General features: G+C 41.4%; 1 protein-coding gene across 4 annotated transcripts in view; it reads right to left on the minus strand.

The window, feature by feature from the left end:
• INHBA (inhibin subunit beta A) overlaps positions 1–16744 on the minus strand; it is a 30182-nt gene extending 13438 nt beyond the window's left edge. For 3 of the 4 annotated variants that reach the window (XR_007378170.1, XM_048951235.1, XM_048951233.1), the window contains exon 1: positions 5046–16744. Coding sequence is in view for 3 of the 4 variants with exons in the window: in XM_048951235.1 (XP_048807192.1) it covers positions 5046–5838 (793 nt within the window). In the remaining variant the exon portion in view is untranslated. The remainder of the gene's footprint in view (positions 1–5045) is intronic. The other variant, XM_048951234.1, reaches the window with a different exon arrangement.
• Between the last annotated feature and the right edge of the window lie 1186 nt (positions 16745–17930).

Raw genomic sequence — 17930 nt, forward strand, 5'->3', positions numbered from 1 at the left:
GTCAAGAGGGAAACACTTCACATCCACAATCTAGAGCACCTTCCAAATTCAAAGCCCTTCCCCCAAATGGCCTTCAGTATTTAGGAATAAAAAAGGTGCTTGTTCGGTTAAGATTTTTTGTTATTTGATTTTTACATTCACATTTGAAATAGCCAAAGGGAAGTTTAGGGTCACTTGCACCAATAACACATCTCAAGATACAAGTAATACCCAGCCTCTTCCTTTCAGAAAAGATTTTTTTTTTTTTTTTTTTTTGTACACACTTGTGGTACTTTGTTTTAAATTCTAAGGTGAAAGCATCAGAAGCTGCCCCTCTTTTCATTAAAATGCTTAATTTCTGCGTGTTAAGGTCTGAGTCACGAGGTCATGGAAGTGAGTAGCAAAACTTCCAACCACTTTCAGTAGACTAAGGCTCACTTCTGAATTACATCTTGCAGAACTCTGCTGCGTGACAGGAGGTGGTTGTTTCATCTTTGTGTAGATATAACTGGATAGAAGAACTGCTCAGCATAGATTTACAGGTGTGCAGTGTAGGTGTATCCTGCACTCCGGAGGTCACATCAATGCACATACCTATATGTAGGAATCTATTCCCATTCCAGTGGTGCAGGTTCAGCTACATGGGTATGTAAGTGTGCCTTCTCTGGCATACTCCTGCCACACAAATACAAGCAAATACATACTCATACATTTCCAGCTCCATTTGTGTACCAGACACTATGCATGGCTAACCACAGACAGGAACCCATGCAGAACTTTTACACTCTCTCCCTTTCTCAGGTATCTTTTTAGACACTGGTTCCCACCTTCTCAGATTCAACCATGCTTTCTCAAATTGTTCTCAAGCTAAACAGCCTCCCTGAATTCTCACATCTCCTTACAATGAGACAGATTAATACAGAATGGCATTCTTCTTCTGGAAGTAACTTGCTTTCATTTGCTAAACTTGAAATCTTTGATAAAGTGTGCTAAAGGAGAAAAAAAAAAAAAAACTGGAGGGAAAGAGACTTGTTTTCTAAGAGCTACTTTAAAAAAAGATATGAGAAAATCAGCTCAGATGATGATTCACGGTCACATTTCACAGTATCTGGTAAAAAATAATAATGAACATTTCTTATCTTTTCAGATTTCCAGAACTTGTAGCTTCCATCATTTAATCAGTTTTTTAATCACTTTTTCCTCCAGTGCATTATTTTACTTGCAGTCTTCCACTGCAGCGAATCTCTGCCTTTTAAATAACCGCGAAGAGAGAAACAAGAGCTCCTCTCAGAGAAGCTACGCATAAGCATGAAGATCTGTGGGATTCGGGATTCGGTTAGGTACAATAGGAGTTTGCAGGAAGGTTGCCTACATGGAGCAAAAAGCCTTTGGATTGTGCCCTCTCGTGGCCATTCCTCATTCGGCACAGATAGCCATACCGTTAAACAATCTGCCTTCCAAAAGCAAACTGATGAAATGATTTAGAGTCATGAGTGGCCCGTCCTTTTCCTCCTCCTGATCTGCCAGCCTGGCTTTATAGGAGTAGGCATCTTCCTAGGAAAAGCTGTGAGTGTGCACCTACGCATATCTGAAAATAAAAGTAGGTATTACGTGATCAAGGCAGTTCACCTGCAACTGTGTGAAGGGGTAGAAAAAGCAGAAGCAATGTAAATAGCTGCCACACTTTTCTTTCTTTCTTTCTTTCTTTTTTTTTAACCCTAGTTCACAGTTCACCTAATGATAAGCCTTTGGATTTCCGTGTTTCTACACAGTAATTCCATCAACTTTCCAGGGGCTGACGTTAGCAACCCGTTTCATTGGCAGTTCAGTTGCCAGGATCAAATTTACTTGGAAAAATCCCAGGTCTGTTTAATCAGCTATCTACTTAAAATAAGGAAGGGCTTAGTAGACAACCATATTTTATGAGTGTAGGCTATCTCAGTTATAGAAGCTGTTGGATTGTTTGTCGCTAATGCATATGACTCCTCTCCTCAAAATAATTTTTAAGTCCTTGAAGGAACCCACAGAGCTCTGGCACAGCTACCCTCATAGCAGAACTAATCGAGGTTAGTAATTGTAGTTTGATATGCAAGTAGAAAATCATTTTCATGTTTAACTTGTAAGAGTGCCAAAGGACAGTAGGGTGCATTTGCAAACTTTTGCCCAATACAGTCATTAGTTTTGCAAAGATTTGCCTGGATTTGTTAGCTGTGAGAACTACCTGCCAACTATTTTGCTGATTTCCTGGCTGCCACTACACCTGTGCTTCAGACAAGTTCACTGCACATAGTTTCTCCCCTAATTGTCTGTATCCTATGCTCACCTTAATTTTAGTCTCTTTTATGAAATAGCAGTCTCGAGCCAGAGCCACGTGCACAAGGTACTGTCTCTTCATTCACTCAGTTTCATTGTATGGCTGAGGATACAGCTGATGAAGGATGGAAATACTACTTTTTTAATTAAGGCAAGCAGTAAACATGGCTTCTGAAAGGTAAGGGGAATGGCTGGTCTATGTCAAGTTATACTTAAAGGAGCAAAAAGCCTAAAGTCTTGCTTCTTTTTCCGTGGACATTTATTTGATATAAGGCACTGTGCTTCCATTCATTTTCATTGATTTCCTATCCCCTCTTTGGAGACAGAGCAAGTTTCATATTAAAAACAGGAAGAACTGTAATCTAACTGTGAGAGTAACACACTCAGTTTTCCTCCTCGGTGCTTTAAACTTATTCCAGTTTCTACAGAGTGAACTCTGGTAACTGCTCACGTGGCTGTATTATGTCCCTGTCTTTTTTTCCTAATAATTCCTATCTGACACATCACTTGCCATCCTTTTGCCTCAATTTCCTCAGAAGAATAAATAATACTGCTTTAACATTTGAGACACAATACTGCTGGTGGGGAAGTGAGAGCGAGCCCAGGAGAAGTTTGCTCAAGTTATTGCAGCGCTTGTACCTGCAAGGCACGGTGGGTCCAGCAGTTTTAGTGAGACTCCAACTACGAACAGCCGCAGATAAGAAATGTTTCAACAGCTTGAAGTCTCTCTACAGACTGGAGTTAACATTGCCATGAAAACTAGAAACTCAGTTCCTAGGTTATTTCTTCCAGATAAAAGCCTACCAGGTACGGGGATGCGGGGCTGGAGTAGCCTTCCAGGGTAGGCTTGATGTGGAGCTGGAGAGGACAGCAAGGAAGGAAAGGCATAGGAACATAGCATATGTCCCAGGCATGCTCCATAACATAAGTCTTCTTAAATGAATTTGGCTAGCAGTGACGGGACAATACTATGTGAATCAAAGTCAGTGATGCACTGGTGTGGGGTTGTTGCAGCAGGGGGATCAGTGGCTGAACTATTGGCCAGCCTGTGGGCTTGGGCATGATTTTCACTGCTCACGTGGCCCTGAGAGCCAATGGCTTCAAGAGCTGCCGTTGGAGGGTGTCGTACTGAGTGGGCATATATCAAATTCCAAATTCCTTTGTGTGAGAGCTCAGGAGAGACAATAATGTGTTTACAAATGATTGGGACTCACACAGGGAAGAGAAACCACTGCTCATGCCATATGTGTTTCAGAACGAGCTGCTGAATACCAGGTGGGGAATCTGACTCGTAGGGGTTTCACTGCTTTTAAAAGCTCATTTCTAAACTAAGGTTGAGCCGCTCCTGCTTCTATGGACCACTAGGCACTGATGTCTGCCTGCTTTCTGAAGTGGAGGGGATGAAAAAAAAAACAAAAAAAGCCAAAAAAAAAGCCTGAACTTGCATGCTGAAGGAACTGATAATGTGCGTATTGACAAGGACGCCAAAGGCGAGGGCTCCCTGTACAGTTGGAAATTGGACAGGCAGCAGGAATGTCTGCTCTTAAAAGCATGCACACTTCTTATGCACGGCTTCCCTGCAAACAGAACATCTGAGTCAACAGGTTTTCAGGACTGGAAACTCTGAGTGTTGTCTTAATTGTTTATACTGCTGCAGCAAACTTTTAAACAAAAATGCTTGGTGTTCCTTTGCATACTTTGCCTACCATATGCTGTACCAAACAAAACAATGACATTCTTTTAAAACTGTCTTGGCAACAGGAAAAATGCTTTGGCTAGACAGCATCATAAAAAGTTGCTGTTAGTTAGATGATAGAGTTATTGCAGGATAATGACATTGTTGCATGTATAAACATACATATGCAAACAGATACATATGCACATACACTGATTTAAAATGAGTTTTTGTCCTATTCATGTAGGAACAAGACAGTAAACTACAACTTTAAAGCTGTTTCCGATAGGCAGTTGATGTGAGCCTTAGCCATTAGTTAGTAAATATCTATATTCTTAGCCCTTACTATAGAACAGCTAGGGTAAAACAGTACTGTGAAAAAGTTCAAAATATAACCTATCAAGGTTGCTTTTTTTTTTTGTTTGGCAGAAACAGTTTAGGAGCAGAATTTTTTTTTTTCTTTACAGCGTGCAGAAGTCTGCATTACAAATTGGATCAGCTACAGCAACTTGTCCAATTCTATTGAAGTCATCTGACAGTCCCTGCAACTCTTTATTGCCGAAGATGCTGTGTTAAATTAGAAAACAAAAATGCCCTAAAAGTTAAAGCTGTTTCATCTGATTTTATAACTTCCACTATAATTTTTAAAAGAAAGGGCAGCTTCTCAAGTAGTTTGCAGCTCACTTTTCTGTCCTTAGAAAATCCCCAAATGCCTTGAGCCCTTTTTCTTTCACCATCAGCACTGCGATCCAGTACTTTAGTGCAAGTACTTTGGTTTCAGAAGCAGTCAGGAGCACCCCTTTGCAGCCTGACTTTCTGCTTGAGATTGGTTAAAGAGCTTCTTCCCTGTGTGTCTGCCTGTGCCTAGCAAGTGTAATGTGTAGGCAAGACTAAATCAGAAAAATCAAATTCCTTCAGAGTGCCCCCCACCCCCCCACCCCATCCCATCCGTCCTTCTCCCTTCCCCCAGGTCTCATCTCACAACCTCGCAGAAAGCAGTACTGCTGCAGAGAAGAAAAGAAGTTAATTGCAGTTCTGGCAAACAGGCTATTTTACAGCTTTGTTTTTAAGCACTCACCTGATTCTGCAAAAGTGATGATTTCTGAGGTTTGCTCCACAACTTCATTCATTTCTGCTCTTCTTCCAACATCATCCTCTATTTCCACATAGCCATCGTCTCCCACCTTTCCCACATGGAGTTTCTTGATGGCATTTAAAAGTGCTGCCTTGGGCACAGGCTGGGTGATGTTAGGTCTGTCCCTCAAGTGCAACATGTTCAGTATGTGCTTCTTTACTGCTTCCACCATCTCAGGCTGTGAGCTGGGCACATCCTTCGAGAGCGTGGTGAGGGCACATGATGGACAGTCAGTGACTGAACTGTGCCCCTCGGATCCTGGGGTTGGGGAACTCCTCACTATAATCCAGCAAATCACCAACAGAAATCCTCTCTTCCAAAGCAAAGGCATCCTGGCAGCAAAAGTTGTTGTGATTCCCTTTTTAAAAGGCCCTGCTTTTCCTCCCCCTTCACGCACAGTTTTTTTGGGGGCTGGTTTGTGTTGTTTGTTTGTTTGTTTGTTTTTCTTTCTCTTCAGCAAATTCTCTGGAACAAGAACCAAAAGTTTTCTGTGAAGTTTTGTTTGCAGGTTCCCTCTCTGAATGCAATAAGTGCTGTAGATGTTAGTGGCTGTCAGGGAGAAGAGTTCTGACTCTGTCTCAGAGTAGGAGAGAGACACAGAGAGAGGGAGAGAGAGGGAGAGGACGGATTGGCCTAAAGTGAGTGAGTGAATGGGAGAGGGAGGGAGTTTTGTCTGTGAGTAAAGGCTATGATTAGGAAGGGGGAGGAACAGGCAGGCTGGCTTCCTTATGCTCATTGCTCCCCTAACACACACCTCTCTTCAAATATCACTACTCAGGCTTTCTGCCCTCCTCTCTAAAATCTCTCTCCATTCCTGTAAATTTACTCTTCCTTTTTCCCAGTTTGACCCTTCTGGCTCCCTCCTGGCTGTCACATTCCCCCTCCTTTTTTCTCTCTTTTTTTTTTCTTTTCTTTTTTTTTTTTTTTTTTTTCCATTTGTTTTATTCCTACAACAGTATCACTGGCTTAACTAAACAGAGGAAACATGAATGAATGAAGAGTGAAACCTTTTATTAATGAGCACCTTGCTCTTGTCCTGCCTGGTATTGTTAGGGTTAGCAGGAGATCTTAAATAGCTTGTGAACAAGATGGGGATGACGGCAGGGGCTGAAAGTATTTTGGGCAGAACGCTATTCTGCCTTGAGTGGAAGAGAAAAAGATCTTTTCTGCTCATTTGTAAATGCTGGAGGTTATCAACACTGGCAGGAGATCTGACAGAAGCAAAATAATCCTGTTGTTTGGAGGGCTCTATTATACTTGATACGCTCTCCAGCTGCAGAATGCAAGCCAGGCACTGAGAGCACGAGCAGGAGGAGCTGGTAGGGCACAGGTCTGTGACATGCAAAGGTACTGCTCGGGAACCAGAAACATCCCTGCTGCTATGCTAGCCTGTGCCTAGAAGTTCCTATTTAGGTTTGGGATTAATCAAGTAATGTCTGAAAAATGCTTTGAAGACGGAACATATTACATGTCATCTGGCCAAATCGTACTTGCTCCTGACTCAAGCAAATCCCTCATCAGTGCCAATAATAATTCTGTCTGAGTGAAGACTAAGATCTTCTACATTTGGCCCATTGTTATTCAAAGGAACTTTTTGTTTCATTCATTTAAACCACAGAATCATAATATTAGAATAAGACATAATGAGTGAAAAGCAATCTTAAAGCACTGCTAGGAGCCAGAGTTCCAGTCCATGTCAGCAGAACCTTAGCAGCTCATTCCGATGAGGCTTCTGCCCTGCAATGGGAAGTTTCTCTTAGGGCTTCGTATTGCCTCTAACCTCAGCAGCATCTCTGTGCTGCACCTTACTTAGCGAGGGTGAAGCTAACAAACTCCCTCACATTTGGACTTTGTAACAGAGAAAACTACAGCTGATGGAGTTGAGCTTCTGAGGTTCTTTCACACTGGACTTAAACTTTTACTGATTTTCTCAGAGCTTCTGCTTCTTTGGCATTTACCTTCTTTCGTTCTCTCTCTCTCTCTCTCACACACACCTCTGTCTTCTCAGGTGTGCTTACCTCCTTCCAAGCAAACATTTCACTTTCAGTACATTACCATCAACCACTGTATTTGAGTGGGAAAGAGTAATTTATAAAGATGAGCACTGTGAGGTCTGTCGTTTCCGTGAGATAGCTCCCGGCACGCGGGCAGAGAGACAGGCAAGGGATTGGAGTTGGAGAGAGTGAAGCATACAGAAGTAATTGAAAAATCAACCAAGTTTTACAAATGTTATATATTGCAAGTCCTTTTCAATTAAGGTATTTTATAAGTCTTTCACTGTTAGAAGGCATTCACAGTACACCCTCATCTGCGTTTTACTGACCTCAGTTGCTATACTGTTATATACTGTTACACTTACAGGTCTGTCAGCATTATAAACCCTGCAGCCATTCTTATAAACACATCTTTGTAACACAAACCTCGCTATAATACATCTAAATTTCTTGGATCTTGTGAACAGCCCAAAGTCTGTTGTAATTATATGAAGTCTGAAAGTCAGCTTGAAATAGAACTAAAAGTTTAATTGGACCAAAGGAAAAAAAGAAAAAAAAATTCAGATGAAAATACGCATTCATGATTAGATGTACTAACAGATGACATAATTAAAGGAGTTATTTATAGTTCTAATACAGTATCTATCCCAAAAGTGTCTGATGAGAAGTAAGGGATAGGCATATTTCAGTTTAAAAGACAGACAGTGCACTTGAGTTGTTGCTGTGCGGCGTGCGCTGCTTGCCAATGTAACAGGTACACCTCTCACAGCCTGTTACACGTAGGGAGAGCGTAGCATGCCTGCATGCCATGCTGATGACAGATTTAATGCTAAAGCACAACTTTCTAAAAGCATTGTTTTCTGAAAGCGATTTTGCTGGTACCACTGATAGAGAGTTCATTCATCCTTCCAGATATGCATGCACACACACATCTATGTTCACGTCTGAAAATACAGGGTTTGAATAAATAGAGAAATGCTGGTGCAGATTCTTTCCATAAAATTACCTGAGCTGCAAAGCTCTGCATATACATTCATTCAGCATCGCCCTAGCAATATGCAACAGCATGCACATGAATTGAAAGTTTTAGTTTTAGAAGAAAAAAAAAAAAAAAAAGCTGGTTTAAAGTTTTACCTCTCTAGTCCTCACTCTGAGAAGGAGACTGCTGTATTGTGCATTAAGAACTGCTGAAGTTCCTCTTTGTGGTACTTATAATGCGAAGCTTTATACTGTACTTCTCGTGTGTACACTCACATATAGTGTCTGTCAAGAGTAAGTGGGCCGGATCAGTGTGCTGGATTGGTTAATCCTGTTACATCAGCAATTGACTGTTTTTCCTGTATGAGACATACTTCTGGTAATTATCTAATGGAAACTCCTAATTGTCTAGCATGACAAAATATCGTGGATTCAACTTGTAGTGGTGATCTCTGTATCCATTTAAAGAATAGAACTTAAAATCAGACTGAATGCAAACACTATGAGTCAGAAGACACTCTCCAACTTGTTTTATTGCATAGCTAGATATAGATATTATTAGATGTAGATAACACTGATTTAGTTCAAATGCAGTGTTTGCCAGATATTTAATTACTAGTTAGCAAATTGTTTGAGTCTGCTATCGTGCTAAGGATATACCAGATAATCTATCTGCAAATTTGGATTATTTTCAAATTCAGGAAAATGCATCTGGTTAAGAATCCTTTTGCAGAGGATACAATTTTTAGTTCACTCTTTGTACAAATATGTCCTTCTGTTAACTTAGGCATACTTTTAAAGTTCTTCAAAAATGAATCATATTGCTCATGTCCAAGTCTCATGGCTTCTTGACGTGCAGATTACATCACTATTAAAAACTATTTAGACATCTAAAAATAAGCTGCAATGAATTACAGGTGAAATAAAATCAACTTCAACTTCCATTTCAGTTTACATTAGCGAAACTCAAAAATTACCGTATGCCAATTAGGCAGTACAAAATTAATAGATATACATAAGGTCACAAGTAAATTGAAAATCAATCTCCTTTCTTAAACACACATAATAACTGGTTTTATGTGGTACCGTTTATGACAAATGGCATGATCATGCAGTCTTTACTCATTCAAAACACCCACTGATTACCAGAAAATCCCCATCCTTCAGATTTTTTTTTTTCTTGGCCTGAATCGTACTTACAATTGTATTTTTATGTCCTGTCGGTAATGCACATTTAATCTGTCTCAGAATATGACTGCTGTGGATCAGGCAAGAAAGATTTCAAATTTTCTTCTCCCTGATACCAGGGAGTACTCAGAGCAGCACTGATTCCAACCAAACTATGTGCTCTATTCACACAACAGCTTTAGTAGAATGAGCAAAAAATCGGGAGTTAATGGGAAACATATGACCAGATAGGTTGTTTTGTTTCCCAGTTTTTACATGCATATAATAAGTTTTCAGGCTGTAACGCGCCGTGGATTGAAGCCCCTTGAAACAGGTTTCCTTCGTTTTTTTTTTCTGCGGTCTGACACTGAGGGTTCCAGTTGTTGCAAAGAACATTTTATTTTTATTTTTCCTCCTTGAAGGACAGCGAGAGAGACGCGCTTGAAGAAACAAATGGTGAGCATGCACGTACCTACTTCTGTGCAGGACAGTCACTTTTGTGGGGATCCTAAACCCAAGCTTTGACAGAGGACTCAGAACTGTGTTTTTCTCAGGACCAAACTGAATTTGGTTCTAACCGGCGTCCTCAACCCCTCTGAAATTAGTTACATACTGGTGGCACAGTGACTGCTGTCATTTGGCAGCAGACAGGCGCTCAGCAAGAGATCTTGTACTGCCTTGGTTTTATAGAGAGTGGAAAATCTGCCCCACAAGTACCAGAGCTCTGTACCCAAGCATCAGGCTGGGGGCTGCTGAGGGCTGGGGTCCGGGGAGGGTGTGTGGTCTGTGGCAGAACCGGAGGGCTACAAGCAGAGCACAGCAACCGTGTGCGTGATTTATAGCCAGGATAATTTCTGAAAGGAGATTAGGAGAAGTGAAAAGCATTATTCATTTCAGAGCATGCTCCTTGTTGCCTCGGGGAATTCGTGTATAGCTTTACCAAAGGCCTAATGAAAGCTTTACTCAGTGACTAATTTTTTTTTCACACCTATTTCTCTCTTTATAAATATTTTTCTCCCCACCCCTCCACTTCTTCTCATTTTGTTGAACACAGCAACACCTGCTGGCAGCGGTCCGGGAGTACTGCTGGAAAGGCCCACTGATCTGGCTCTTCAGACCAGCTGCCATTAAGCACTGCCAAGCCATATTAATGAGCTGCCTCTATTTTTACCCCTTCCTGCCAGAAAGGGCAATTGCTCTTGGGAAAGACTTTAGCTGTTTTGTTGGTTGTTTTTTTTTTTTCTTTTCTTTCGTTCTTTCTTGCTTTCTTTTTTTTTTTTTTTTTTTTTCTTTTTTCTGCCTTTATTTTTTTTCCTAGCAGATTCAGAATCCAGATAATCACTGTTCATTTCGTGAAGTTGGGATTTCTAATGTCAGTTCTGATGCTGCCAGTTGAGACCACATACAACATCAGAGTGACACCAAGCCTATCTAGCTGGGCTTGTAGGCACGCTTCTGTTCCTTGCTGAATCAGAAATAACTAAAGGAGTGGGACAGAGAGAAAGGTTAGCGTAGCAGCAACCTGCTTCTTATTTCCTAATTGTGGATTTTATCCTACAAACCATTAAAAAGGATGGCCCGGTGCCACTTCATTATTCACCTAGTGGAGGTTGTGTGATTTACTGGCTATTTTGGAATTCCAAATTGCACACAATAGCATTTGTGTGCCTCCATTCCTGCTTTGAAGAGCAGTCACTAGAAAACACTTTGGCACAGATTTCTGTGCAAATCAGCTGGAATTTCACTCTGGTGTACCTTATTTTACTGTAATAGCAACAAAAGATGTGCCAGAAACTTATATTTAGAAGTTTTATGTTTCCGCTTTTATGTATAAGGACCAATTAAGCCTTGTCTTTTTGCTGCAAACTCTAATACTTCTGTGCTGTTTGGAGGGGCCAGTGTTTTCAATCATAATTAGTGAGCCGGTCAAAAAATAAAGTTCATTTGAGGATAAGAACTCAATCTAGAGGGTGGGGTAAATAATAGCTTTCAACTTCTTGCCTTTTTTTTTTATACTAATGGATGACACTTTTCTCAGGGGGGCAGAATAAGTAAAAATGTTCTGATTGAAGTGATTCTTGTATAAAGTCAGTCTGGCTGACAAAAGCAAGTATGTTTTCTTTCTGTCTGAACTATACCTACATCTTCTGCTATGCAATTCACTCATCTTCCTTTCCAATCCCTGAACAGTGAGTTATTTCTTTAAAAGGGATATTTTATGTTTGTGCTATTTTAGCATATGTGTGGCCATTTCACACTTAAAAACAAAAAGCAGGAGACACGAATACACAAGCCAGATGATGGTACTGGTATGAGATGATACGACACAAATTGTGTGTTCTGTGACCAGTGCTTGTTTAAAGCATTTCCCGTGGGGTAAAATCTATGTACAACGAGAATTTTCTCCAATCTGCAGAGAGAATGGAGTTAAACCACAACTACATGAAATGAAGTGGTTCATAAAACCTAGTGTCCTGCCTTGGTGGCTTGATAGGCAGATTTTTGTCACATTACTGGGGTAGTCTTTTTTTCCTTGAGAAGCAGCTCTGTGTCTTGAGTGATACTGCCTTCAAAGACATTTCCAGAAGATGTGGTTGGAGTCACGTCAGTGATTTAAATCACACAGGGAGGAAGCCCCAGATGACCGATCCTGTTTGGTATCAAGGTGGGTGAAAAATCTATGGCTAAAGTTGAAGCAGCATTTAACATTTATAGGTAAGTTAAAGCTAATAATGAAAATTAGATTGCACTAAATTAAGTTGCACAATGAATCATCGCAGCCATTCCTAATAACAATTGTTCTTAGACCAGTGGAGTTTTGTCAAGAATAATGGATGTCTATTTCTCTTACAAGTTCTGAATTCTCCGTTCTGTATTCTTTTTACTGCAGCTAATCACAGCCTATTGAATGCAAACTCTTATCTTTCAGCTTTTAGAGCCAATTCTCAATGCCACTGAAGTTAACACTGTCTGTGGGACCAGAAGTCAGCTGAATTGAACTTTGACTTTGAAGATTAATATTAACCATTGAGAGATGGAAAGAGAGACTAGAAATCAAGGCTTAGGCAAAAGCTGTTCAGCTGATGTGCTTCTTAAAGTAATATTGCCTGTGGGTTTCAGAAAAACCTGCAACTCTTTCTGTAAAAGCAGGGCTGAACATTTAGTTAATGTAAATTGGAGTAGCCCTCCTCAGAGGGCTTTGTCTCTTCAGAGACAGAAAATCTGAAGTCTTTTTTTCTATTTATCTTCCACGTATCAACGTGTATTTTTTGGCTTGTTCTTTAAAACATAGATACCAATGGTTGTATTGTAAGAAAGGCACGATTTCATCTCGCTTTAGCTCCCTATACGACAGGGATGCATTTTTTACTGTTTTGTGTGCTTTTAAATCTGCAGATGAGTGGGAGAGAACTGAATGAAGCTCATGAGCTGGCCATTTGCTTTGAGTTGAACTCAACAAGAGATTACTCTGGCAAATCTTCCAAAGTAGTCATCGTGCACAGGCCATTGGGAAAAGTCGTAGCAACCCACACTGATGGATATTCCCTCTTTGTGAGAGTGACAGGTAGAGAACTGGCATAAGTGAAACACTGAGGACACTGACACGTGCCTTGAAGAGGACGTGCTGATCTTGTGCATCGCTGCAGCTTTTCCCACTGTGAATCCCCAGTAGAACAAATCACCACGGAAAAGTCAACATATCCAGAAGTGAAGATGGTAAGGAGAAGCCTGACTGCTTACAGCTTTTCCGAGCAGAGTATTAGATGGGGTCCTGGGAAGTCTGGATTCTCTAGCTCTACTCTTGATTGCTGGGCCCTTAGGACAAGTCCATAACTTCCCCATCTGCAAAATGGAAACAAAATGATGGGGAGTACTGAGATCAGTGGATCAGGAATAGCAAAAAAAAAAAAAAACCATCATTGCAGTTGCTTGGTTTTTCAAAGTGTTTTGGGATCTGAAGGAAGGAAACTGTAGATGGAAGCAGGGTGTGGATAAGCGCACAAGCTCAGCTGATGTCAAATGAAGTGCAGTCAGTGCTCCCAGTGTGTTTTTGCACTTCCTTGGTACCTTTGGAAGTATCCACCAGTGCTTCTTCCTCAGGCAGCAGTGACCTTCTAAGGGAGGCAGTTCCAAGCCCTGTGAGCCTGCCTTGGCTCTCACAGAGCAAGAAACCACAGATACCTGTCTATTTATTGAGAATCTCAATTTGCCATTAACCAGCAAATTCAGAAGCTCCCTAACTTGAAACGCTGTTCAGCTAAAGCACATAATATGCTTTAGCAATATGCAGTGAACAATGCTGTGCTGTATCCTTACTACCAGCACCAGATTTAATTTTGGTCATTTAAGATCACTTTCAGACTCGCGTCCAGCACAGGCAACTAACCTCTGAGGGATGGGGTTCTGTGATTATTTTCATTAGAAATTAGGAAGTTTCTGAGAGTGTTTCATATATGCCAAGTGAGAGAAGTGAAATAAACACACGTTGCTTGCTAATGCAATTAAGTTGCCCCCCTTCCCTATAAGCACACGTACCTTTTACAAGTCAGAATTTCCACATTAAGATGAAAATCTAAGTTCTGAGAACTTATTTCAGAATTTTCCCCATATCTAGGAGTAATAACACTTGAGATTTGCCTTGGTAGCACTGAGGCTGATCCTTTGGAGTGGACACAATGTCCCCAGGTCTGGACTGAATTCCCTAATCCACTTGCACTAACTTTTCTCATGTGTTTTCATGTTTTGTAGTTGAAGCACCACGCTTGTATTTGAGTGCATGTGGGAGGGACAGCATCTAATTCAGTACCTGCTTGCTCAGCGTCCTTATCTACAGACTTCAGTGTGCACACAAAACATGGGGCAAGCGTGTTTATCAGAGCACACAGAGTTGTACCTGCCAAGCTCAGAGATCTCTTACAGGTGCTTTTAAAATGGGCTTTAAAATCATCCTGTAATCACTGGGAGAACAGCGGGCTGATATGCAGCAGTGATGGCCAGCTGCCTAGAATATCAGTTCTTCTTCAATAACTTTCGTATGCCAACGATGAACTTATAAACAGTTATTTTCTTTATTCATTGTCTGCTTATTGGTGTCATGCCCTCGTGATGACTCCTGCTAAAAGGGGTGACATAAGGTAGCTCAGAATAAAGTTTTTGTGTGCAAACAGGGCTCATCTGTGTATCCATGCACACATTTTTTAATTGCTCCTTTGAAGCCGTCCATTCAGAGGCAGTAACCAAGCATCTAGGAAGTATGAAAACAACAAAGAAGTGTTCAGATATTTCTCATGAAGCAGATTTTTTAGTTAGTTCTCATTCTTTTTTCTTCCCGCTTAAACTGAATTTAGCTCCTCTGATCAGAGCCAAATTGACAGCTTTGAATACTAAAGTAATCTGCTTGCTCACGGGAGAATTACAGCAGGGAGAGCCACAGGACAGCTTTCCTCACCCACTCGCAGGGGCTGGTTCATCCCCACGGTCCAGCAAGCTAACGCGACACTCAGCAGAGCTGCCTGATGCTGTGACTTGTTCTGAGTGGGGACTGATCCGAGAGAAAGGAATCCTTTCATACCAGTCAGCACATAGTCTGGAAGTGACGCTCAGGGTAGTATTGCTGAGAGGTGTCTGCAGCTTAGTTCTCCAAAATTGTCGATGCAATGACCAGTGGAAGTCCGAAAAGCCAACAGAATGTGTGCTTTTGGCAGGAGGGGTGAGGAGAGTAAGACAGAAGGCACTATTTTGCATTGGTACATACAGCCTGGGTGCACCTCTGACATGGATGTTGTGTGCAGTTCTGCTTTCCCCATCTCAAGAAGAACGTAGTGGAGTCAGAGAAGAGGCATTAAAATGGTAATGGTAGTGGAGCAGCTGCCTAATGAAAAAGAGTAAAAGGCAGAAACTCTTCAGTTTGGAGAGAAGGCTGAGGAAGGCACGCTTGGGATTTAGAAAGTCATGAAGATGGCAGATAAGGTGAATGTAGAACTGTTATCCACCAAACCCTGCAGTGCTAGAACCAGGGGGAACTCGTTGAAACTAGTAGGAAAAGATTTAAAACAGATACAGTGCTTACACAATGGAGACTGAACTTCTGGGATTTGTTGCCACAGGAGGCTGTGGGGCAGACAGTATCAGCAGACTCAAAAAGGTCCATAAATAACTACCAGAGGGAATAGGCAGGGACATATCCTTTAACATCCTTAATACAACAATTGCAGATGCTGGGGAGTTTGAAGAGAAAGACCCACAGAAAGTGGCCAGGCTCACATTCTCTCTGCACAGAGCATTTGTTGTTGGCTTGAGAAAAAGAGGGTTAGATGGACTACTGGCAGGACCATGCAAGAAGCTTCCTCATGTGGGACTGAGGCTCCTGTCTCCATGCCACAAAGAAGAGAAGAACGCTCCTGAAGGTGATTCAGAGCAGAACCTACCTTTTCCTGCCCTGAATCATCTGTTAGAAAACCCTATCTCTCACCATCAATTTCACAGGAAATCTACCCTAGACAAAAGTTAGTCCTGTGAATAACCATCTTAGTCACAACTGACACAGGTTGGATTTGAACTGCTAATCTGGAACTGAAAAAAGTGTCATATACCAAACACCAGTTGTTCCACACACCCCCACCTCTGGTCAGTTCGTTGAGGGTTTTTACGAGGAAAAAAAAGTATTAGAGTTCAGTACTATTAGAAAGATTATTGGCTGACTATGATCACATCCAATTGGAAGCATTTCCTCAGCGAGTGATGCTGAAACAGTACGTCAAACTCTGGTTAAGATGAAAAGTTAAAAAAACATCTTTTGTATATGTTAGACTGCTTTCTCATAGTCTCAAAGCTGAATCACTGGGAAAGACTGCTTCTGCTGTCTAGCTGTGAAGCTGTTCTGAATTGCCCAGGTATGGCTGGATGTCTCAATGTTTGTGGGAAGCCTGCTGCATGTCACCATCTGGAAACAGAAACAGCAGGAGAGGCTGGAATTGCAGTAGGACATCTGAATCAGAAAAGGGAGGTGAAAGTCAGGAGGTGAGTGTTCCACACAAAGCTACCTCAGTAGCTTCCTTTGACCACTCCATCTCATAGAAATGAAATACCTGCTTGTACGACACAGAATAAGCTGTATTTCATTACAAAATTTCCACATAGAATAAGCTGCTTCAACAAGCAAATACAGACATTTTTATATTACTTGGAGTTGGAGATGCTGGGAGACATTTTCAGTCATCAGCTGAAAATCTGATAGCTCCAGGAAAAGGAAAGTTCCAAAGCATATTCTGGGATTCAAAAATGGACTGAAATACAGTAATAACCGCACAAAATTGAAACCTGCCTTTTAAAATGTGTTTGAACTTCAAAGTATCAGGGTCTCTGGTAGCATGAATTCCTGGTACTCAGACAGTACGTGACAGGCAAAAATCTTTGCAGAAATCTACTGATTAATCTCTGGTATAGGTAAGTGTTGAAACTGTATTTGTTGTCTTTCTTTATTAACTTGGAAGATACAAAGTGGAAGTTTGCACATAGCACTTGGTTGGCTGCCCAGGACTTCCAAAGAAATCCATGGTTGGAAGGATGGAAAGGGGAACCTGCCATGGTTTCCAAGCTTTTCTTCCTGCTGGCTAAAATATGTTGCTACCTGCTTTGGAACTGAAAAACCACTCCACGCTGTGCAAAACCTCCAACAGAAAATGTTTAGAATATGGTTAACTGTTTTATGATAGAACATTTCTGGAGCCTGGAGAAGCCTCCATGGTAACCTGACAGCAGCTTTCGGTATCTAAAGAGGGGCTACAAGAAAGAAGGGGACAGACTATACAGCAGGGTCTGTGGTGACAGGACAAGGGGAAACAGTTTCAAACTAAAAGAGAGGAGATTCAGATTATATGTAAGAAAGAAGTTTTTATAATGAAGGTGGTGAGGCGTTGGCACGGGTTGCCCAGAGAGGTGGTGCTCCATGCTCCATCTCTGGAGATGCTCACGGTCAGGATGGAGGTGGCTCAGAGCACCTGTCTCAGCTATAAGTGTCCCTGTCCATTGCAGGGGAGTTGGACTAGATGATCTTTACGGGTCCCTTCCAACTCAAACAGTTCTATGACTCTATGATTTCAGTGTCTGTATACTTTGCATCTCAGTTTCTGGCTGAGCCTGCACGTATTACTATTGGGACCATTATTCACTGTTTAGTTCAGAAAATCCCTTTTGTTTCTCTCACAAGATGTCTATGAGAAAATGAGAAGCACGGTGTTATTAGTGTTTGGACAAATAAATTGTTGGCTTGCACACTCCATCTTTTGTTTCTTTCCTTTTGTTGTTCAGAAAGGGCATTTGAATAGGCTCAGCTCAGGAAGGTTTTAGCAATATGTTCTCAAACCTCTAGCTCCTGTTTGGAACTGTTTTCTCAGTGCACACAACACAGAGTTGCAAGCAGTGTCATATGCTTTTACATTGTCAGTGCAAACGCTGTTCCCTTCATGTGAAAAAGTTAACATGACAGAAAGGGTCCAAAGTATCTGACCTTCTCTCGGAGTACCTCACAGTTACATTCAGGGCTGCACAATGCGAGTGCTGTTACTTTACAGGGGTAAGAATTCAATTTACACTGGCAGGGCTTTCACAAGAGTATTTCAGTTCAGTTAGTAAATATTTCCAGGTGGCCAGGTCTAATTTTAGGGAGGGCAAATTTACAAAGGCTAAG

This window comes from Lagopus muta, chromosome 7, assembly GCF_023343835.1.
Source record: "Lagopus muta isolate bLagMut1 chromosome 7, bLagMut1 primary, whole genome shotgun sequence".
Classification (NCBI taxonomy): domain Eukaryota; kingdom Metazoa; phylum Chordata; class Aves; order Galliformes; family Phasianidae; genus Lagopus; species Lagopus muta.